The sequence below is a fragment of the Haematobia irritans genome, chromosome 2 (genome assembly GCF_050003625.1).
Source record: "Haematobia irritans isolate KBUSLIRL chromosome 2, ASM5000362v1, whole genome shotgun sequence".
In the NCBI taxonomy this organism is placed as follows: Eukaryota; Metazoa; Arthropoda; class Insecta; order Diptera; family Muscidae; genus Haematobia; species Haematobia irritans.
In genome coordinates, this window is record NC_134398.1 from 206678148 (window position 1) to 206702236 (window position 24089).

The 24089-nt window shown below is 29.8% G+C and overlaps 2 protein-coding genes and 1 long non-coding RNA gene across 5 annotated transcripts in view; 1 reads left to right on the forward strand and 2 right to left on the reverse strand.

The window, feature by feature from the left end:
• Window positions 1–11620, forward strand: part of LOC142227008 (pancreatic lipase-related protein 2) — a 37603-nt gene extending 25983 nt beyond the window's left edge. The window contains exons 2-4 of the mRNA XM_075297313.1: window positions 4973–5680; window positions 10980–11148; window positions 11214–11620. Of these exons, the coding sequence (XP_075153428.1) occupies window positions 4973–5680; window positions 10980–11148; window positions 11214–11346 (1010 nt within the window). The 3' untranslated portion in view covers window positions 11347–11620. The remainder of the gene's footprint in view (window positions 1–4972; window positions 5681–10979; window positions 11149–11213) is intronic.
• On the reverse strand, window positions 4940–5883 carry LOC142227009 (uncharacterized). Its single transcript, XR_012719780.1, has 2 exons — window positions 5724–5883; window positions 4940–5668 (listed from the first exon to the last, which is right to left on the reverse strand). It is a non-coding gene; the product is annotated as an uncharacterized LOC142227009 (long non-coding RNA).
• Window positions 11621–13386: 1766 nt separating the features above from the next.
• Window positions 13387–16131, reverse strand: LOC142227010 (uncharacterized). Of its 3 annotated transcripts, none has more exons than XM_075297314.1 (2): window positions 15400–16131; window positions 13387–15324 (listed from the first exon to the last, which is right to left on the reverse strand). In XM_075297314.1, the coding sequence occupies exon 2, from the start codon at window positions 14982–14984 to the stop codon at window positions 14598–14600; it is 387 nt and encodes a 128-aa protein (XP_075153429.1). In that variant the 5' UTR covers window positions 14985–15324; window positions 15400–16131; the 3' UTR covers window positions 13387–14597. The 3 variants fall into 3 exon arrangements, with proteins under 3 accessions (XP_075153429.1, XP_075153431.1, XP_075153430.1); XM_075297316.1 differs by having other exon boundaries at window positions 15490–16130; XM_075297315.1 differs by having other exon boundaries at window positions 15460–16130.
• Window positions 16132–24089: the final 7958 nt, after the last annotated feature.

Sequence of the window (24089 nt, forward strand, 5' to 3'; positions counted from 1 at the left end):
GCTCCACGGTGCCAAACTAAATGTTTGTTTCTGTTAAATAAACTTTGTTTATTCGGTTCGTGGGCGCCGCAAGCTATGCTATATAAATATAACTTATATGGATAATTATCTATTGATGACCATAACAGGTACATAGCTCAGTGGTTAGTGTGTTGGCTTACAAAGTGCATGGTCCGCGGTTCGATTCTCCGTCCAGGCGAAAGGTAAAAAAATTTTAAAAATTTATAAAATCGTATAATTTCTTCTACATTGTAGGTATTACAGGAAAAGGTGTTAGGAACTAAAAATCCTCGTGGATGTGAGAAAGATGTGAGGGACAATGCAATTAGCAAGAAAACAATGTTTTTGAGCTAGTCTTTATGAAATTGTTTTTACATCCTGGAAAAGAATAAACGTTTATCACAAAAAGTATATACTTTTCTTCCAAATACACTTCCTTACAGCGAAAAGCAAATGAGAAACGAACTTTGTTTGTCTAAAATTTCGTTTGGGAGGAAAGAATTATTTTTTTGCGTGTAGATAAAAACGAAGTTTTATCTATATTTCAATAGGAACATGTCGAAAATAAAAAAGCCAAAAATAGCTAAAAGGGTCATGAAAAAAAGCCAGAAAAAAAGCTAAAAGCTAAATGCATTTTTTCCCGCTAAACGTCTTCAAAAAAAGCCAAATCTAGCGGGAAAAAAGCTAAATTGGCAACGCTGCACGGCAGACCAGGGTAGATTTGGTCCATCTAAGATCAGGCAAGAGCAGCCACCTCAATTCCTACTTATCAGTGATTGATAGCAGCGTAGCTGACGTGTGTCCCATCGGTAATCAAGGGTCACATGACACTCGTCACCGTTTCGCTTGCCCACTTTGGACATAACCCATCCTTGTCGCAGAGTTCCTTGATCTAGCTACTAATTGAACTACCTAAGCATAGAACCAAATGGATTTTGAAGATTTTGTGAGAATTATTAAAGCCATGCTGACCTTAGCATATTACGTTACTCGTTTTATATCAAATCACTTAATTATAAGAACAAACCGACTTCGTTGAAACGTTTGTTGACTTTTGGACAAAGCAAAAAAAAAAAAAAACGTTATATCAGAGAAACGCATGTAAACGCATTGCCAGCAAAAAAAGCGTCGCCACAAAGGTAATGAAAATGTTCTTTTTGGATCCGGAAGTGGTACAAAATTGACGCAGAAGCTATGAATTTAACATGGGCTTATCATAGGACGGAAGTCCTACATTTCAACAGCCGTTGCATTGAATTTGCATCACTTCTTTAGGTGTGATCCGAATTCAATGTTTTGGATGTAAATTAAAAAATTCTGTGATATTTTGTCAAATAAATAATTTTTTATAATATTTTACAATTTTTAATGGATTCTAACGCTTGTCGGAAACTTTTGACCTCAAATATTTTCAAAAATTCACAATTTTCCAATTTTTTTGCTGGATTCGTACTGTAAAAATTATTCAAAAAATCTATTTAATTACCAATAATTCATATGTGATACTTTTCTCAAAATACATTATTGACTTACAAATTCATCACAGTTGTTAATACTATAATATGTCAGCAAAATAAAATTCATTAACCCATATAACCATAATAAAAACAAGGGAATTCCAAAAATGTTTCTAATGCAAAATTCATTTTGTATTACAACAATGAACATTTTGCTGGTATCTACCTATCTAAGGAAATGGGTATACCAATGGTTTTACCATTTTTTGTATGCATATTTAGTAACACACATGCATAGATCCTAAAAGAGGATATGGAACAGTTGTTTTCTTTTATTAAGTCATACAATTAATTATGTTCAGACGTTTATTTGGCGCCATATGGTTCAGTAAATGTTGCTGGGCGTAGTAAATATTTACCATCGATAGTCGATGGTCATAAAAAAAAACAAAAAAACTTGCGAACATTCCAGAAAACTGGTACTTGAGTATACATTTCAATTGCCTCATTTTGCAACAAAACTTCATATGCAGGCATTTGGGTTGCATAGTGCTCGTTTACAAACAGACACAATGAATGCAAACAAAAAACTTCCGGTACTTTTACTTTGCACTAGCTTCCCACTTTGGTCAGGTCGATCAACAATGATGGCATGCAAGAAAAAATCCCAAAAAAGCGAATGTTAAAATAAAAACAAAAAATCAAAATTATAACATAAACATTGGAAAACCGGATAATGACGTATGTTATTCTCCACGAAAAAAATCCCAAGTGAAAAAGAGGCAAAGAAGTGACGTTGTGTTATTGAGCTTTTTACGAAAAACAAAAATGGGAGTTTTTGGCTTTGAAAAAGCTTAACTTGTGCGTTGGATGTGAACATATTGGGTATGTAGGTTAAGTTGTCTTATGTTATTGTAAGATTTATTCAATGTTTTCTTCAATGGGCAGATAATTTTTACTTTAGGTATCAAGATAATTAAATAACCCTTAGTTTTATTTATTTATTTTTTTATAAAAGTAAATTCCCATTTATTCAATAATACTATGATGATCTTAATATAATTGAGTTTGTGTCTTGAGTCTTTTGTTTTTCTTTTATTATTTAGCACTATGTGCAAAATATTGATGTTCCTAATATTATAAAGTTTGTGTCTTGAGTCTTCTTTTATCACTTAACACAAACAGGTAACTTTATAATTCAGTCTTCATCCATATTTTAAATCCTTCGATTTTATGATTTCTTATGAAAATGAATACCTACTAGTTCTGGTCAAACCCATGGTGTTCTTAATACATTGAAGTTTGTGTCTTGAATCTTTTGTTTTTCTTTTGTCAGCTAACGGAAATATGTGATTATGTTTTACAAAAATGCAATTTAATGTAGATTTTATTTATGCAAACTCGAGAGCAGTGTAACAACTAGTTTATAAACCAATTATTAATTATTTTTTACAATATATCCGGACACGCAAATAAGGCAATTATGCAGATGTTATTTTCCCTTAAATGTTTAGAGGTAATATAATTATGCAATATTTAAAATATAACAAGTAAGGAAAGTCTAAAGTCGGGCGGGGCCGACTATGTTATACCCTACACCACTTTATAGATCTAAATTTTCGATACCATATTACATCCGTCAAATGTGTTGGGTGCTATATATAAAGGTTTGTCGCAAATACATACATTTAAATATCGCTCGCTCTGGACATAATTTGATAGACTTCAACAAAATCTATAGACTGAAAATTTAAGTCGGCTAATGCCCTGGGTGGAACACAATGTTATTAAAAAATATGGGAAACATTTAAATCTGAAGCAATTTTAAGGAAACTTCGCCAAAGTTTTTTCTTATGATTTATCGCTAGATATATATGTATTAGAAGTTTAGGAAAATTAGAGTAATTTTTATAACTTTTTGACTAAGCAGTGGCGATTTTACAAGGAAAATGTTGATATTTTGACCATTTTTGTCGAAATCAGAAAAACATATATATGGAAGCTATATCTAACCGATTTCAACCAAATTTGGCACGCATAGCTAAAATGCTAATTCTACTCCCTGTGCAAAATTTCAACTAAATCGGAGTAAAAAATTAGTCTCCGTGGTCATGTGAGTGTAAATCGGGCGAAAGCTTTATATGGAAGCTATATCTAAATCTGAAACGATTTCGAAAAAATTTGGCACACTTAACTATAGTACTAATTGTTCTTCTTGTGCAACATTTTAAGCAAATTAGGGTAAAACTCTGGCTTCTGGGGCCATATAAGTCCATATCGGGTGAAAGATATATATGGGAGCTATATTTAAATCTGAACCGATTGCTTCCAAAATCAATAGGGTTCTATTCTGAGATAAAACACATAAGTGTGCCAAATTTGAAGTCGATTGGACTAAAACTGCGACCTAGACTTTGATTACAAAAATGTGTTGACGGACAGACGGACATGGCTAAATCGACCCAAGAGACCACCGTGAGCATTTTTGTCGGTCGGTTGACATGAATATAGAAAATTTTTTTTTTACAAAATTTTCCATAAAAAAACAATTTCGACAAAATTTTCTGTAGAAATAAAATTTTGACAAAATTTTCTAAAGAAATACAATTTTGATTAAATTTTTAAATGAAATATTTTTTCTGTAGTTTTCTATAAAAATAAAATTTTGACAAAATTTTCTGTAGAAATAAAGTTTTGTCAAAATCTTCTATAGAAATAAAAATTTGATAAAATTGTATATAGAAATAAAATGTTGACAAAATTTTCTGTAGTTTTCTATAGAAATAAAATTTTGACAAAATTTTCTATAGAAATAAAATGTTGACAAAATTTCCTATAGAAATTTTAGTTCGTTCAGTTTATAACCCGGCTGGTTTACCATATTTAATTTGAGGCTCTTTTCCTGGTTGGATATTCCAATGAGGTCAAAATTACTGGGGAGTTTGACATGACCTTTGAATGGCATGACCTTTTCTGTAGACATAAAATGAGAGAAAAAATTTCTATAGACATAACATTTTGTCAAAATCTTATTTCTTCAGAAACTTTTCACAAATTTTTCTATAAAACTAAAATTTTCTATAGAATCTTCTATAGAATTAAAATTTTCTATATAGAATCTTCTGTAGAATTAAAATTTTGACAAAATTTTCATCCTATCATAACCTACAAGGAAGATGTTAATAGAAAAAATCAATATTTGCTAAAATCCAAAGTTGGTTTGAGCAGACCCAGGGAAGGAATATGGTCAACTCCTAGAGCAAAATTTTATTTATGGAATGTGTACACGTAACATGTTTGTCGCAACCAAACTTTTTTCTCGGACATTATGTTATGTTTGGTAGAAAACAAAATTTTTGCGACAAAAATGTTATTTTATCCCCATCCAAAAATAACATTTTGCTCCAGGAGGTGACCACCACATTCTTTGTCTACGTGTATTATTTTCTCATTTACACTTTTGTCCACATTTAGCAACGGTATTAATGTTTCATATTCTTTTATTATTCTTACAGACGCTCAGGAGCGTAATCAGACACAAGTTTATGTTACGGATTCATGTTTGGAGAAACCCTTTCGATGTCCTCATCCCAAAATACAATTTTACTTGTATACAAGGCGCACGCAAGAGGAACCCGAATTTATAGATGTTCTCGATGATAATGCCCTCTACTATACGCACTTTAATCCCAGACATCCTACCAAGATAGTCATACATGGTTTCGGTGGAGGTCGTAACCTAAGTCCTAGTCCAGATATAAGAAAAGCCTACTTCACCATAGGTGATTACAACATCATCATTGTGGATTATGGCACAGCCGTGAAGGAGCCATGTTTAAGTCAAATGGATTGGTCACCTCGTTTTGGTGGCTTGTGTATATCTCAATTGGTTAAATATTTAGCCCGACATCCAAGAGGTGTACAACCTGATGATATTCATTTCATTGGTTATAGTGTGGGTGCTCATATAGCCGGATTGGTGGCAAATTATTTGAAGCCCGAGGAGGGAAAAATTGGTCGTATAACAGCTTTGGATCCAACGATTTTCTTTTATGCTGGTACTAATAATTCTCGTGATTTGGATTCAAGTGATGCCCATTTTGTCGACGTCTTGCATACGGGTGCTGGAATTTTAGGTCAATGGCATAATAGTGGTCATGCAGATTTTTATGTGAATGGAGGAACACGACAACCAGCGTGTATAGGATCGCCTACAATATTTCGTAAGTTGGATGGGATATTTTTGGTAAATCTACATATACATACATATAAAAAATCTTCTGCCATTCGTTTTCCAATACATTTTTCTTTATTTTGAGGCTGTTTCAGTGAGCCCAAAATTACTCAGGAGATTGAAAATTGAATCCATGACGCTAGAAGAACATTTTAAATTACAGAGCAGGCGTAACCATTTTTTCTATATAAATAAAATTTTGACAAAATTTTCTAAGAAATAAAATTTTGACAAAAATTTCTATATCAATAAAGTTTTGGCAAGATTTTATAGGGAAATAAAATTTTGATAAAATTTCTTGTAGAAAGTAAATTTTGGAAATTTTGCTAAATTTTCTATAGAAATAAAAAGTTTATAAATTTTTCTATAGAAATGAAATTTTTACCAAATTTTCTATAGAAATAAAATTTTTTTATAGAAATGAAATTTTGGGAATATTTACTAAAGATATAAAATTTTGATAAAATTTTCTATAACAATAAATGTTGAGAAAATTGTCTGTAGAAATAAAATTTTGAGAAAAATTTCTATAAACATAAAATTTTGAGAAATTTTTCTATAGAACTAAAGTTTTAATAAAATTTGTTATAGAAAGGAAATTGTGGAAATATTTTCTAAAGAAATAACATTTTGCAAAGGGTCTATAGAATTAAAGTTTTGACAAAATTTTCTATAGAAATAAAATTTTGACAAACTTTTCTATCGAAATAAAATTTTGACAACATTTTCTATAGAAATAAAATTTGGACAAAATTTTTTATAGAAATGAAATTTTGACAAAATTTTCTATAGAAATAAAATTTTCCAAAATTTTCTATAGAAATAAAATTTTGACAAAATTTTTATAGAAATAAAATTTTGATAAAATTTTCTACAATAATAAAATATTGAGAAAATTTTCTGTAAAAATAAAATTTTGAGGAAATTTTCTATAGACATAAAATTTTTATAAAATTTTCTATACACATAAAATTTTGAGGAAATTTTTTATAGACATAAAATTTTTATAAAATTTTCTATACACATAAAATTTTGAGAAAATGTTCTATAGAACTATAGTTTTCATAAAATTTGTTGTAGAAAGGAAATTTTGGAAATATTTTCTAAACAATAAAATTTTGACAAACGTTTCTTAAGAAATAAAATTTTGCAAAATTTTCCATAGAACCAAAATTTTGGTAAAATTTTCTTAAGAAATAAAACACAATTATGGATAGAAATAACATTTTGCACAATTGTCTATAGAAATAAAATTTTGACAAAATTTTCTCTAGAAATAAAATTTTGACAAAACTTTCAATGGAAATAAAATTTTGACAAAATTTTCAATGGAAATAAGATGTTGACTAAATTTTTTTATTGAAATAAAATTTTGACCACATTTTTTGTAAAAATAAAATTTTGACAAAATTTTCTATAGAAATGAAATTTTGACAAAATTTTCTATAGAAATGAAATTTTGACAAAATTTTCTATAGAAATGAAATTTTGACAAAATTTTCTATAGAAATAAAATTTTCACAAAATTTTATATAGAAATAAAATTTTCACAAAATTTTCTATAAGAATAAAATTTGGACAAAATTTTCTATAGAAATAAAGTTTTGACAAAATTTTCTATAGAAATAAGATTTTGACAAAATTTTCTATAGAAAAAAGTTTTAACAAAATTTTCTATAAAAATAAAATTTGGACAAAATTTTCTATAGAAATGAATGTTTAATAAAATTTGCTATAGGTATAATATTTTGACAAAATTTTCTATAGAAATAAAATTTGGACAAAATTTTCTATAGAAATAAAATTTGGACAAAATTTTTTATAGAAATAAAATTTGGACAAAATTTTTTATAGTAATAAAATTTTCTATAGAACTATAATTTTGACAAAATTTTCTATGGAAATAAATTTTTGACAAAATTTTCGATGGACATATATTTTGACAAAGTTTTCTATTAAATTAAATTTTGACAAAATTTTGTATAGAAATAAAATTTTCAGAAAATTTGCTATAGAATTACAGTTTTCATAAAATTTGTTATAGAAAGGAAATTTTGGAAATATTTTCTAAAGAAATAAATTTTTGACAAAATTTCCTTAAGAAATAAAATTTTGACAAAATTTTCTATAGAAATAAAATTTTGACAATATTTTCTATAGAAATAAAATTTTGACAAAATTTTCTATAGAAATACAATTTTGACAAAATTTTCTATAGAAATAAAATTTTGACAAAATTTTCTATAGAAATAAAAATTTTACAAAATTTTCTATGGAAATAAAATTTTGACAAAATTTTCTATAGAAATAAAATTTTGACAAAATTTTCTATAAAAATAAAATTTTGACAAAATTTTTATAGAAATAAAATTTTCTATAGAACTATAATTTTGACCAAATTTTCTATGGAAATAAATTTTTGACAAAATTTTTTATGGACATATATTCTGACAACGTTTTATATTGAAATAAAATTTTGTATAGAAATAAAATTTGTTATAGAAAGGAAATTTTGGAAATATTGTCTAAAGAAATAAATTTTTGACAAAATTTCCTTAAGAAATACATTTTTGACAAAATTTCCTTAAGAAATAAAATTTTTCAAAAATTTTATAGAAATAAAATTTTGACAAAATTTTCTATAGAAATAAAATTTTCACAAAATTTTCTATAGAAATAAAATTTTGACAAAATTTTTATAGAAATAAAATTTTGATAAAATTTTCTATAACAATAAAATATTGAGAAAATTTTCTGTAAAAATAAAATTTTGAGGAAATTTTCTATAGACATAAAATTTTTATAAAATTTTCTATACACATAAAATTTTGATGAAATTTTTATAGACATAAAATTTTTATAAAATTTTCTATACACATAAAATTTTGAGAAAATGTTTTATAGAACTATAGTTTTCATAAAATTTGTTGTAGAAAGGAAATTTTGGAAATATTTTTTAAACAATAAAATTTTGACAAACGTTTCTTAAGAAATAAAATTTTGCAAAATTTTCCATAGAACCAAAATTTTGGTAAAATTTTTTTAAGAAATAAAACTTTGCAAAATTTTCTACAGAAATACAATTTGACACAATTATGGATAGAAATAACATTTTGCACAATTGTCTATAGAAATAAAATTTTGGCAAAATTTTCTCTAGAAATAAAATTTTGACAAAATTTTTTATAGAAATAAAATTTGGACAAAATTTTCTATAGAAATGAAATTTTGACAAAAATTTTTATAGAAATAAAATTTGGACAAAATTTTCTATAGAAATGAAATTTTGACAAAATTTTCTATAGAAAAGAAATTTTGACAAAATTTTCTATAGAAAAGAAATTTTGACAAAATTTTCTATAGAAATAAAATGTTGACAAAATTTTCTATAGATATAAAATTTTGACAACAATTTTTCTAGAAATAAAATCTTTGACAAATTTTTTATGGAAATAAATTTTTGACAATATTTTCTATAGAAGTAAAATTTTGTGAAAATTTTCTGTAGAACTACAGTTTTCATAAAATTTGTTAAAGAAAGGAAATTTTGGAAATATTTTGTAAAGAAATAAATTTTTGACAAAATTTCCTTAATAAATAAAATTTTGCAAAATTTTCTATCGAAATAAAATTTGGACAAAATTTTCTATAGAAATGAAATTTTGACAAAATTTTCTATAGAAAAGAAATTTTGACAAAATTTTCTATAGAAATAAAATGTTGACTAAATTTTTTATAGAAATAAAATTTTGACAACTTTTTTTCTAGAAATAAAATTTTCATAGAACTACAATTTTGACAAATTTTTTTATGGAAATAAATTTTTGACAAAATTTTCTATAGATGTAAAATTTTAAGAAAATTTTCTATAGAACTACAGTTTTCATAAAATATTTTGTAAAGAAATAAATTTTTGACAAAATTTCTTTAATAAAAAAAAAAATTTCACAATTTTCTATTGAAATAAAATTTTGACAAAATTTTCTATAGAAATAAAATTTTGACAAATTTTTTTATAGAAATAAAATTTGGACAAAATTTTCTATAGAAATGAAATTTTGGCAAAATTTTCTACAGAAATTAAATTTTGACAAAATTTTTTATAGAAAAAAAATTTTGACAAAATTTTCTATAGAAATAAAATTTTGACAAAATTTTTTATAGAAATAAAATTTGGACAACATTTTCTATAGAAAAGATATTTTGACAAAATTTTCTATAAAAATAAAATGTTTACTAAATTTTTTATAGAAATAAAGTTTTGACAACATTTTTTCTAGAAATAAAATTTTCATAGAACTACAATTTTAATAAATTTTTTTATGGAAATAAATTTTTAACAAAATTTTCTATAGAAGTAATATTTTGAGAAAAATTTCTATAGAACTACAGTTTTCATAAAATTTGTTATAGAAAGGAAATTTTGGAAATATTTTGTAAAGAAATAAATTTTTGACAAAATTTCCTTAATAAAAAAAAATTCCAAAATTTTCTATAGAAATAAAATTTTGACAGAACTACAATTTTGACAAAATTGTGACAGGACTACAATTTTGACAAAATTATCTATGGAAATAAATTTTTGACAAAATTTTTTATGGACATAAATTTTTGACAAAGTTTTCTATAGAAATAGAATTTTGACAAAATTTTCTATAGAAATAAAATTTTGACAAAAATTTATACAGTAACAAAATTTCCTATAGAAATAAAAATAAAATGTGAGTTCAACATTTTTCAGCACTTGAAGAAGCGCGTGATGCATTCAGAATGCATTATATGCAGATACCTTCATCAGAGTGGCAAAAGAGTTTCGACAACTGGATGAGATTCGTTGCAAAAGTGTAGAAATCTTAATCTGCAATATTTTGAAAAGCAATATAGCGATTAATATTTCTTTTTTTTTTGTCTGTTCGGACTACATAAAAGGCAACCCTTGTAAAATAAGATTAGTTCGTTCAGTTTACAACCCGGCTGGTTTACCATATTTAGTTTGAGGTTCTTTTCCTGGTTGGCTATTTGAATGAGGCGAAAATTACTGGGGAGTTTGACATGACCTTTGAATGCCAAAGTATCATGTACCATACAGAATTTCATTAAAATTTAAAGTAAAAATATTTATCTTAGTTCATAGAATTTCAGAAAATGTCTTTCACTACAAATTAAGTATATTGGAATCGGGGATATCGTCTATCAGTGGCAGAAGTGTTTCCAAATTTGTGTCCCACTGTTTTGTTTTGTGAATATGATATTAACTAAAATTTTGAGCTTTTTAATTTTCTTTATAGAAACATTGGCCTGTGATCATACTAAGGTTACACCCTACTTTATAGAATCCATTACAACCACAAAAGGTTTCTACGCTGGACCTTGTCCTAATCTCTTCACTTACCTGATAGGATGGTGTGAGCCAAAGGATTCAGAATATGTGTTAATGGGAGAACATGTCTCACATAAGTATGAGTGATTGTTGAATAAATAAAAAAACTTTATTATTAATTTTTTGTTTAAACCTTTTCCAGAGCTCGTGGTACTTATTATGTGACAACCAATGCAAAACCTCCATTTGCCCGTGGCTTTCCGGGAAAGGGAAGATCGGCGACAACTGGAGAATATGTGGGTGTACGAAGACGACGCCATGCTCCCAAATTTTAAGCTACAAAACACTAAAAACGAAGTTTTTTAAGATTAGTTAACAAAAATTTGTGATTTTATTTATAGTTACTATTTTCTTTCTTTTGCTCCTTATATTATTTTGTTATTCTAGAATCCTTGATCCTGGAGTGTCTATCGAATAGTTTTTTTCAGCAAACAAAATTGATTTGTAATTGTATTTATTTCTCTCCTTTATGTATATATTTAAGTTTTCATTAGGAATGTATGTATGTGTGTATTTTGAATTAATAAAATATATATCTTGAGACCAAAATCGAAAAATTATTGTTACACCAAAAAAATGTATACTGAAAATTTAAATATAATTCATTTACTGAAATTTCAGATTGTTTGAGTAAGGTGTAATTTGGAAGGGATGGAAGAGTTGTTATTCTGTGAGTAAAAATAATTAAATGATCAAGGATGCAAATTGGATTAGAAGCTCTTTAAAAAAAATTAAAAATATTTACATTTTATTTCATAGTCTAATGTAATTTTACCGGGGATATGTCATTTCCATTTTTTCCATTGGTATCTGTGATATGAGTGCAACTCTGATGTAAGACTTTATATATGGGAGTTGTAGCTGAATTTTAACCGGTTAGATCCAAAAACGGTAAATTTAGGTAGATCAGATTCAGTCGTGAAAATCGCGTGTCAAATAGTGAGTAAAAATATTAAGATATGAACGAATTTTAAAGATATAGGGATATGCTCGCTACACATACTACATCCCTTTCACTTTAGAAAAGTACTTTTTATACCCCAACCATAGGAAGGGGCGTATATTAACTTTGTCATTCCGTTTGCAACACATCGAAATACTGCTCTAAGACCCCATAAAGTATATATATTCTGGGTCGTGGTGAAATTCTGAGTCGATCTAGCCATGTCCGTCCGTCCGTCTGTTGAAATCTAAATAAAACTTCCGAATAAAGAACAAAACAAGCTATCGACTTGAAACTTGTCATAAGTAGTTGTTATTTATGGTATTACAAATGGGACGTATCGGACCACTTTTACTTATAGCCCTCATATAAACCGACCCTCAGATTTGGCTTGCGGAGCCTCTTTGAGAAGCAAAATTCATCCGATCCGGTTGAAATTTAGTACGTGGTTTTAGTATATGGTATCTAACAATCATGCAAAAATTGGTCCATATCAGTCCATAATTATATTAATGTAGCCCCCATATAAACCGATCCCCATATTTGACCTTCGGAGCCTCTCGGAGGAGCAAAATTCATCCGATCCGGTTGAAATTTGGCACGTGGTGTTAGTAACAGGTTGGCTGATAAGTCCCCGGTCTAACAAAGAAAAACACATTTTTTTGTCAAAATTCGTTTTTATTATTCAACATAGTTCCCTTCAAGAGCGATACAACGACCTTCCAATTTTTTTTATACCATGTTGGTAGTCCTCCTTCGGTTTTGCCTCAAAATAGGCCTCAGTTTCGATCACCTCTTCATTGCAGCCAAATTTTTTCCCTGCGAGCATCCTTTAGAGCTCTGAGAACAAGAAAAAGTGGCTGGGGTCCAGATCTGGAGAATACGTTGGATGGGGAAGCAATTCGAAGCCCAATTCATGAATTTTTGCCATCGTTCTCAATGACTTGTGGTACGGTGCGTTGTCTTGGTGGAACAACACTTTTTTCTTCTTCATATGGGGCCGTTTTGCGATTTCGACCTTCAAACGCTCCAATAACGCCATATAATAGTCACTGTTGATGGTTTTTCCCTTCTTAAGATAATCGATTAAAATTATTCCATGCGCATCCCAAAAAACAGAGGCCATTACTTTTCCAGCGGACTTTTGAGTCTTTCCACGCTTCGGAGACGGTTCACTGGTCGCTGTCCACTCAGCCGACTGTCGATTAGACTCAGGAGTGTAGTGATGGAGCCATGTTTCATCCATTGACACATATTGACGGAAAAACTCGGGTGTATTACGAGTTAACAGCTGAAAACACCGCTCAGAATTATCAACACGTTGTTGTTTTTGGTCAAATGTGAGCTCGCGCGGCACCCATTTTGCACAGAGCTTCCGCATATCCAAATATTAATGAATGATATGACCAACACGTTCCTTTGATATCTTTAAGGCCTCTGCTATCTCGATCAACTTCATTTTACGGTCATTCAAAATCATTTCGTGGATTTTTTTTATGTTTTCGTCGGTAACCACCTCTTTTGGGGCGTCCACTGCGTTCACCGTCCTCCGTGCTCATTTCACCATGCTTGAATTTTGCATACCAATCAATTATTGTTGATTTCCCTGGGGCAGAGTCCGGAAACTTATTATCAAGTCTAGTTTTTGCTTCCACCGTATTTTTTCCCTTCAGAAAACAGTATTTTATCAAAACACGAAATTCCTTTTTTTCCATTTTTTTTCACAATAACAAAAGTTGCTTCCCAAAAGACGCTCTATCTCACAAACTAATTGACTTACAGACGTCAAATTTTGACACGAATCATTTGAAGGTTGGTACTATATAAAACTAATATGCATTTAATACTAGCGACGCCATCTATGTGACTATGTGTCAGACCGGTGACTTATCAGCCAACCTGTTACATGATGTCTAACAACTATGCAAAAATTGGTCCATATCGGTCCGTAACCCCCATATAAACCTAAACAGATTTGACTTCCGGAGCCTCTTGGAGGATTAAAATTCATCATATCCGGTTGAAATTTGTCCCGTTGTTAGGTTGAGTGGCAGCCCGATGTATCAGGCTCCATGTTAAGATTCCATGTTAAGCTCAATGACAAGGGACCTCCTTTTTATAGCCGAGTCCGAACGGCGTTCCACATTGCAGTGAAACCACTTAGAGAAGCTTTGAAACCCTCAGAAATGTCATCAGCATTACAGAGGTGGGATAATCCACCACTGAAAAACTTTTTGGTTTTCGGTCGACGCATGAATCGAACCCACGACCTTGTGTATGCAAGGCGGGCATGCTAACCATTGCACCACGGTGACTCCTAACAACTATGTCTAACAACTATGCAAAAATTGGTCCATATCGGTCCATAATTATATATAGCCCCCATATAAACCGATCCCCAGATTTTTTTTTTTTTTTAGTTATTTAAGTTTATTTCAGAACATAATATCAAATTTCGTAGTGCCCCAGCGCCTTATAGACATTTTAGGGGCGAGTTGGCAATGAGTGTTACAATAGTAAATATATATTATACAATTTGTAGTTTTTCAGATATTACAGTTCATTTACTTTCCAGTTGTTAAATTACATTAGAAGCATTTCAATATTTTGAAGAAGATATTGTCTTAATTGTGTTTTAAAAGAGGATATTGTACATATTGACTTCAGATGAAAAGGCATCTGATTATATTCTATAGCACCAATGTGTCCAATTCTTTGTTTCGTTAATTCTAGTATACATCTCTTTACCAATAAGTTAGAGCTATTTCGAGTATTAAAAGCTGTCTGGTTAATGTGAAATTCCATAGGACAATGTCTAATATTACGGATAGACTTAAACATATATACAAGCAATTGCATTTTGTAGATACCATTAATTGGCAAAATAGTCTTTGCAACGTTCTGATATAAGGATATTGTTGAGTACATACGCGGAAGTTTGTATACAATTATAAGGGCCTTATTTTGCATTCTTTGTAAGGATTTTAAAGCGCCCCTTTTCCTGTAGGCATAGACAATAGGCAGGTAGTTCAAGTGGCTATGTATTAAACTATTATATAACAGTAAATTTGTTCCATCACTAAATTTGTTCCTAAATTTGTACAACAGACCAATTGCCGGAGCAATTTTCCCCTTAATACTCTGTATGTGTAAATCCCATGCCAAATTGCTCTGTAGATGTATACCTAAATATTTTACAGAGCTACATTCTAGGACATCCCTCCCACAGATCGATACACTAAAATAATATCCCGCTGAATGTGGTCGAAAACGAACCACCTTTGTTTTCTCCGCATTTGTTGCGAGGGTCCTGGGTAAAAAAAGAGAAAAAAAGGAGAAATTCATTTTTTTAATTTTTTTTTTTGATAGGTACATAGATGCATACAAGTACAGGCCACATGATGATTACAAGTGCGGCTGCAAGATTATTTGAAAGGCAACTTACTCAGAATCGAATTCTGAGCAATTTACTCACGTCCGTCCGTGCCCCGTATAAATCTTGTCCGAGAATTGGTATACATTTTTGTTCGCACTGGCATCCCTATTTTCGTTGCTCTTAACATATACCAGGTAATGCCGTGCGTGTTATTTTTATTGGCCCATGCTTATGGGAATGAATCCTTATGGTCTGTGGATAATGACGCTTTGTTTCGCCATGGAATGCAAATTTCCTTTACGGAGCATCCTAAGGCAAACGTGGCAGGCGTGGGCGTTAGATGCGGCCAAAATGTAGAGTATTTTTTTTTATTGTGCAGGTTGACCAACACACTTTTGTGGCACAAGTTTTTTTTGTTTGGTTCAGGGCCTATGTGGTGCTGGCCAATTGTTTTTTTATTTAATGTTTGGTTCAGGGCCTATGTGGTGGCGGCCAATCGTGTTGTTATGTTTTTAGGATTAATGCAGCTTAGGCAAATAATTAATGTAGATTTTAATGCCTAAATCTTGCTGCAAATCAATAATTTCAAGTTTTAGTGTGGTTTTGCTTGCGGCGTGGTCTGTGGTTGGTGGTGGAGTGTCAGCTGGTTAGATATATGACAGGTTAACAAGTAGTAAGAGGGCGTTGTTACACCGTAGCCATAGGGTTGCTCGTAGTCCATAAATTCATTCATGAAATCCCACGAAGCATGGGGAATGAAGACTATGAAACAGAAAAAATGGTAAAAGCAAAAAATAAATAAAAATGTAATAAAAGCGGAATTTAAACTTGGTTTTAGGAGAAAGGGACAGATATTAGTCTAAAATATGGCGTAGAAGCGCTTGGCTTGATGAAACCAGGGGTATAAATAGAGCAAAAGACGTCAAAAGTTGCCATTTTAGCAAAGTGTATTTTAAAGTGTTTGTTTGAAACGTTTGGCGGTTAACATAAATAGAAACATAATTAAATAAAGTATGTGTTGATAGTAGTGTCGTAGAGCAGTGAATTTGAAATATTTCGTTTTTTTAGAGACTATAGAGTGAAAATATAAAAGCGGAAAATTGAGAGAAATTTCATTCTGGCAAATTTTGGGTTTGCAATTATTAATATTGAAAATAATAAAGTAAGTTAATCAAGTGATGGTAATCTGAAGGAGTATGAATTTAATAAAATGTTTTTGTCAGGTCTGGAATAGCCTCCTGTATGATCAGGAGGCGCTATACTTTTTATGCAAAAATTCGTTTTTTTCTGGAGAAATTAACTGGTGAGGATTAGTTTTGGTTGCCACGATCCTGGAGAGGTTCACCTCATAGCGCTAGTTCCAGTGGAAGCAATTGACTGAACAACGATCGGAGAATCACCAGGGAAGAAAACAAATTAATAAAATATCAAGGTAGGAGTATCAATAAGTAAGTGGGTGGAGTAATATAAGCCCACGAAAACGTCAAATATGCTTACCTGTGAAAACCAAAGGGAAAACTAACTCCTAGAAATACCAATGAAGATATCCGCCAACGTCCGATATTAAAATCCACTTTGTTTTAAAAATCCCATAATCCCAGAAAATGTTGTGGGCAATGCCCAAATGAAAATCCAAGGGCATCCCAGTGTATCAGTTTTAATAACACTATAAGGCGGAGGGAGAATGCCCGGAGAAAAGAAAACTGCTTTTAACACCCTATGAATATATGCGTTTATTCTATTACAAAAATTTGATCTAAACGACTGTTATTGAACTTACATTTTTTTATTAATATTTTAGTATAAGTGTATATTTGCCTTTTCCATTCCCATATTTAGTTTCCATTGTCAAGGGCCATACAAAGTCACCTGAATAATTTCACTTGTTTTCTTTAGTGGGTTATTGTTTTGATATTTAATCCCCAATATTTTCCACTTAACTGAGCTCAATTAGGTAGGAAGTCAGAGTAAAAATAAATCCCCATTGGATTATGCAATTTTAAGGCTTTGTAGGTTCCATACTCATAGTCATTAAAAAGGATAAAAAAAAGATGTTTAGTTATAGTAAATGGTAAAGTTTCCGTGTTTTCATGTTCTATTAAATGATAAGAAATTTAGTTTTATTTTGTTAATTTTAATTATTGACTAGGAAAATGAAAAATAAAAATGTATCTTGATTTTAATATTTGTAACGGAATTATGTGCTAAATTTTGATTTGTTGAGGGGGAATATGTGAAGGTAAAAGGAGTGAAGGAAGGTTTTGTGGGGTTCATAAAAATTGATGAAACGGTATCTGTGAACCATGGTTGGGAGGGCAGAGTGGGAGGTTTGTCCATCAAAAGCCTCATTCAACGTGTGTGTCCCTTTGTGTTTGTAAGTGTGTTATCGACAGTTGTAAGTTCCTTTTTTTTCATGTTATACCTCGGGCTAGGTTTCGGCGGGTTGAGGACCGTCCTGAGAGAGGTTGAGTATGCCGGAGGGCCAAGCCTAGTGCTATATGGGGTCATAACACATTCAGTACCAACCTATTTATCCTGGCAAATTCCCTGAGAGTCTCCGCGTCCCGTTCAATCTGAGCTCTTAAAATAACGTCGTGATTATAAGGGTAAAATAAGCTAATATCATCCGCATATGCTACCAATTTGCCAAAAAGCTTAAGCTTCGCAATATCATTAATATAAAGCATAAATAACAGTGGTCCCAAAACGCTGCCCTGGGGTACCCCATATTGGACATAGGCCATCTCACTTCTACTCTCCTTTATCTGTACGTATTGCTGCCTATCACTCAAAAAACTTCTTATTAATTTCAAAGAATACCCATCAAAACCGTATAGTAACAATTTCTGCAACAAAATTTCACATTCCACTAGGTCAAATGCCTTAGAAAAATCGTAGAAAACTCCCGCAACACCACCAAACCCACTGTCCAAACCGTCGCATATCATATCCATCACATTCACAACGGCCTCTTGTGTCCCGCAACCCTTTCTAAAACCAAATTGAAAATCTTGAACAATTTTATGTTCACTCAAAAATGACATCATCTGGCCATACAAAATCCTCTGAAAAATCTTGTTAACCGAAGACAAGAGCGCAATAGGCCTGTAAGATTTGACATCCGGAGCCTCTTAGAGAAGCAAAATTCATTCAATCCGGTTGAAATTTCGTACGTGGTGTTAGTACATGGTCTCTAAGCATCATGCAAAAATTGGTCCATATCGTTTCAGAATTATGTATAGCCCCCATATAAACCGATCACCGGATTTGAACTCTGGAGCCTCTTGGAAGACCAAAATTCATCTGATTTAGTTGAAATTTGGTACGTTGTATTAATATATGGCCTCAAACACCCATGCAAAAATTTTTAGATATCGGTCCATAATTATATATAGCCCCCATATAAACCGATCCCCAGATTTGGCCTTGCCGAACTTACGGCCGTATATACTTGTTATTTAGTACTATTTCAAATTTTCTGTTTATCAATCCTTGTTGGTAAGCTAGTTTTCTGTTCTGGTCGGCACGGCCGAACCTAAAGCAGTTCTCATCCATTTTTAAAAATAACTAGAAAAAATCTTTTTTGAATAAATTCAACATTTTATTTAAATATTTGCATTACATTCGTTCCATGATTAATACTTTGGTTTCATTATGTATAATAGGGATTATTAGATTTCATTATTAATTGTTCCATATTATAATTTCATAAATTTGTTTTTATTAAAACATTTGATGTTACCATCTTAAATTAATATTTGTTATAATTTTACACGGTATTTGATGGATGTGTTAGTGGGCATTTAGGGCATAGAGGATTGTTCAAAGTAAACAATAAATCATCATATCTTGTCTATTGATATATAAGATAAATATTTGCATTAAATACGTAATAGGAAAGTCTATTTATATCTGGTAGTGGGGACAGGGAGGAGGTTAATGAAATTCAAATTTTGATATACTTAATTATTTAAGACTTTTTGGATGACAGTGATTTACTTCATATATAATCCATTTTTATTTTATTTTTAATATTTATATGCCTCTGCCTTAGATATATGCTATATATATGTATATAAATAACACATAATAATTTATAGAGTTTTGTTTTTATATATATAGAAATTTTGAAATAATTTAGTTTTGTTTGTGTGTGTGAAAATACTTTTCATTTAAATGGCATTTCAGTCAATTTTATTGTATTTGTTTTTTTTTCTACATACATTATATGGTATATTTTAGTTGAGTTAGTTCATTGTTATGAGTATTTTATATGTGTTTTTATTTTTTTTATAAATAATATTGTTTAAATATAGAAATAAATAACATATATAAAATAATTAAAATAGTTTGTTTATAACATTTGGTTTTCTTAGGGTTTTTTGTTTATTTTTTATTTATTATATTCAAACAATATTTAAAAACATTTAGAATAAAATTATCATAAATTTTTTTATTTTCTGTATCGTGGGCGGTTATTTGTCAGAAAAGGGAACTCTACAATTCATATATATATTTTGTATTATAATTAATTTAATAATTAATAGAAACACCATTTTGGGAGGGGAGAGGATAATTTATTTAATTTGCACAAACATCAAAAACAGATTAAGAGATTTTATGTTTTGTTTTTTATAAATGATTTTTTTTCTAAATCATTAAATTTAATAATTACATGTTTATGTATATTATTGTTATTATTATTATTATTTTTAACATATTGTTAATTATTTGTCATTGCCACAGCAATATGAATTGGTTGAGCATTCAAAGGATTTTAATGTTATTTTTTTTAATTTCTTTTATATACTAAACATTTAAGAATATTATTAGCATCCGTTTTAGTTTCCCACCTCCTTTAGTTATGATTAAAATGTTTTATTTTTTATTGTTTTGTAATATATGTTTTTAATACTTAAATTTAGAGTAACCTAATGTTTTATTATTTTATATATATGTCTATTGCAATATATACAATGAATTTAACTTAATTGTACTCACAAAAGCATTTAATGATTTGCTATCAATTTTTTCCATATGCAATTAACATATTTACATATAAGTGTTTCATTTACTATTAATCTAGAAAATATTATTATTATTATTACTATTTTTAAATAATATTTTATAATATTTAATTAAACCATTTCCTAACCATTTTTATTTCATGGGGGATTTATTATTGTCAACACAGCCTGAGAGTGAGTTGCTCTCATGTTAAACTAAAAAAAAATCAAGAGGGTATAAAAACTACATTTAAGATTTTATGATGGGCTCTAGAAACTAATTGTTATTCCTATAAAATAAAATATATAATATAAAATTTTTAATAAAATAAAATATATAATTTAAAAAAAAAAATAAAATAAAATATAAAATAAAATGAAATGAAAAATAAAAATAAAAATTATACCGAAAAAAATAGTTTTTGTTTTCACTTAGAAAATGATGTTTCATTTGAAATTTGTTTAAGAATATAAATGATAATACCAATCACCATGGTCAGAACCACATATTTTAATATACTGCAAATGAAATGGAAAATTCATTTTTATGGTGAAAAATACATAAAAAAAATAATAATAATAATTTTTTTTTATAATAAATGAACTCTAATAAAATCTTGCTATATTATTATTTCCTAAGTCATATTATTGCACAATGCCCGACAATCAAACCTTTATTAGTATTTGAAATGAACGGTTATTAAATTAAAAAAAAAAACACAAACAATTTTCTACATCATTTAATAAACTCAACAATTTAATGTTATATATAGTCAAAGAAAAGAAAAATGATTTATTTATATTTATTAACCTTCATATTTGTGCATAATATTTACAGTGCATTTAAAATTCTAATGAGATTAATTCACGATTATATATCCGTTTTATCAAAATCTTTCTTAGGCTAAGAATATTTTTTTTTTAAATTAAATTAAAAATATTAAATTAAAAATTAATATAACGCCCATTTAATAGCTTAATATTTATATTGGAATTTCGAATATCTTAATATCTATATTAGTAAAGTGCAGTTGGTGCATGGTGCAGGTTTTATGGATACTTTAACTCTCTAACTTTCTGAAATATTAACCCTTTCACTACCGATGTCCACTTAGTTTCGATTTATTTCTCGATATCATTTTAAAGTAGATGCTTTAATCTAAATAAGCTATAAATATTTTCCATATTGTTGAGCACAAAAATAAAGGGTGGTTAAATTGTAAGGGCCGATGTTGAATGTGAACCACACTTAAAAGCCAAGTTTTTTCCGAATTTTATTTGACATTTCTCTATTTCAGACTTACTCAATTTGAACCATGGACGTTGTGAATGGGCAGAATGGTTCCAAGAAATGGCAACAGTGGATGATCAATTTTCGAAGAAAATAGTCTTCAGTGATGAGGCAAATTTTCACCTCAGTGGATGAGTCACATTTTCACCTCAGTGGAGAGTGACTGATTGGTGCGGTTTATGGGCTGGCGGCATCATCGGACCGTATTTTTTCCAAAATGAGGCCGGTCAGGCAGTTACTGTGAATGGTGTTCGCTATCGTGAGATGATAAAGAGCTTTTTATGGCCCGAATTGGAAGGAAGTGGCAGGACGGTGCCACTTGCCACACAGCTAACGAAACAATGACTCTTTTGCGCAACAAATTAAATGGCCGTGTTATCTCACGTAATGGCGATGTCAATTGGCCGCCAAGATCATGTGATTTGACATCGTTGGACTTTTTTCTTTGGGGTTATTTGAAAGAAAAGGTGTACGTCAGCAATACGCCAGCAACAATTCAAGAGCTAAAGGATGAGATAATTCGGCACATTAACGGCATAGAACCTCCATTATGCCTCAGCGTCATCGAAAATTTGGACCATCGGATGAAGGTGTGCCACCGAGGTCGCGGCGCCCATTTGGCCGATATTTTGTTCCATACATAATTGAGTAATACCAATATATCATAATAAAAGAAAATTACAATAATTTCCTAAATAGTTTTTGTTTTATTCAAAATCAACATCGGCCCATGAAACTTTAACCGACCTTTACATTTTTATAAACTTATTTAACAATAAACGAAAAATACGAAAATTTGAGACTATTTATCTACTGTATGTTTCTAGTAAATGGAAAAACTATAGCAGATACCCTTTCGGGTTCTTTTTGTATTTTTTCTCACACTTTGAAAGATATTATAGGCCAAATAGCGCTCATTTTCGTAAGGCTATTTGGTCGCAATTCAAGAATCAAGTTTTCAGAACTAGCTGATATAGCTCTTGAAGTAATTGAGGTACACCCAAAAAAAAGTGAACTGTTTTACAGGAAGAATGAACTACCTCGCACGAAAATTGAACTAAATTTTACTCCACATTTTGAGATTTCCACAAAGCGTTGTTAAAACCAGGAAATGTGAATGCCCTATTGTACTTTTTAACTGCAGTTCACGAAATTACATCATCTCATAGAAGAAAAAATTAACTAAAAGTAAAGAAGAAAATCATTGGCGCCAAATCATGACCATTTTAACCATACAGTAGTTCATTCTTACTATTTTTGGGAATCGTACGAAAATCTTAGTTCATATTGAACTTATGTGTACGGTCATTGAACTTTATACTCACGTGTAGTTCATAAAATTTTTGAGACATACTTAAAAAAAGTAAGATTTCATTAAGCTGTGAAAAATTTCGATACATATAATAAAATTTAACTACAAGCAAATAAATTTTTTCCAATAAAAATAAGTTAAATTTAGCGTTAGTTTAACTACGGAAATTTTTTTCTGTCTAGGTTCTCAAAATGAAAATTTTTGCTCTAAATCCCAGCAAAAAAATTTGGAAGTTCTTCTTAAGGCACAACTTTATAAGTACTTCCAAAAATGTTCTCCCAAAGATGTTCTTTATTTTAAGTTGCACAGGAAGTTCATTTGAGTCAATATTTTATAACTCGCTTTTTTTCATATTTTTAATGGGAAATTTAAAATTTTATTATTTCAAATGGGTTAAAAACAGATTAAAAATAAGTAAGGAAAGTCTAAAGTCGGGCGGGGCCGACTATATTATACCCTGCACCACTTTGTAGATCTAAATTTCGATACCATATCATATCCGTCAAATGTGTTGGGTGCTATATATAAATGTTTGTCCCAAATACATACATTTAAATATCACTCGATCTGTATGTATTAGCAGTTTAGGAAAATTAGAGTCATTTTTACAACTTTTTGACTAAGCAGTGGCGATTTTACAAGGAAAATGTTGGTATTTTGACCATTTTTTTCGAAATCAGAAAAACATATATATGGGAGCTATATCTAAATCTGAACCGATTTCAATCAAATTTTACACACTTGAATATACGACTAAGTGTTATGTTTGTACAAAATTTCAAGCAAATCGGTATAAAACTCTGGCTGCTGCGTCCATATTAGTGTATATCGGGCGAAAGATATATATGGGAGCTATATCTAAATCTGAACCGATTTCTTCCAAAATCAATAGTGTTCTATTCTGACCCAAATTAGGAACATGTGCCAAATTTGAAGGCGATTGGATTTAAATTGCGACCTAGACTTTGATCACAAAAATGTGTTCACAGACAGACGGACGGACGGACGGACAGACGGACATGGTTATATCGACTCAGGGACCCACCCTGAGCATTATTGCCAGAGACACCATGTGTCTATCTCGTCTCCT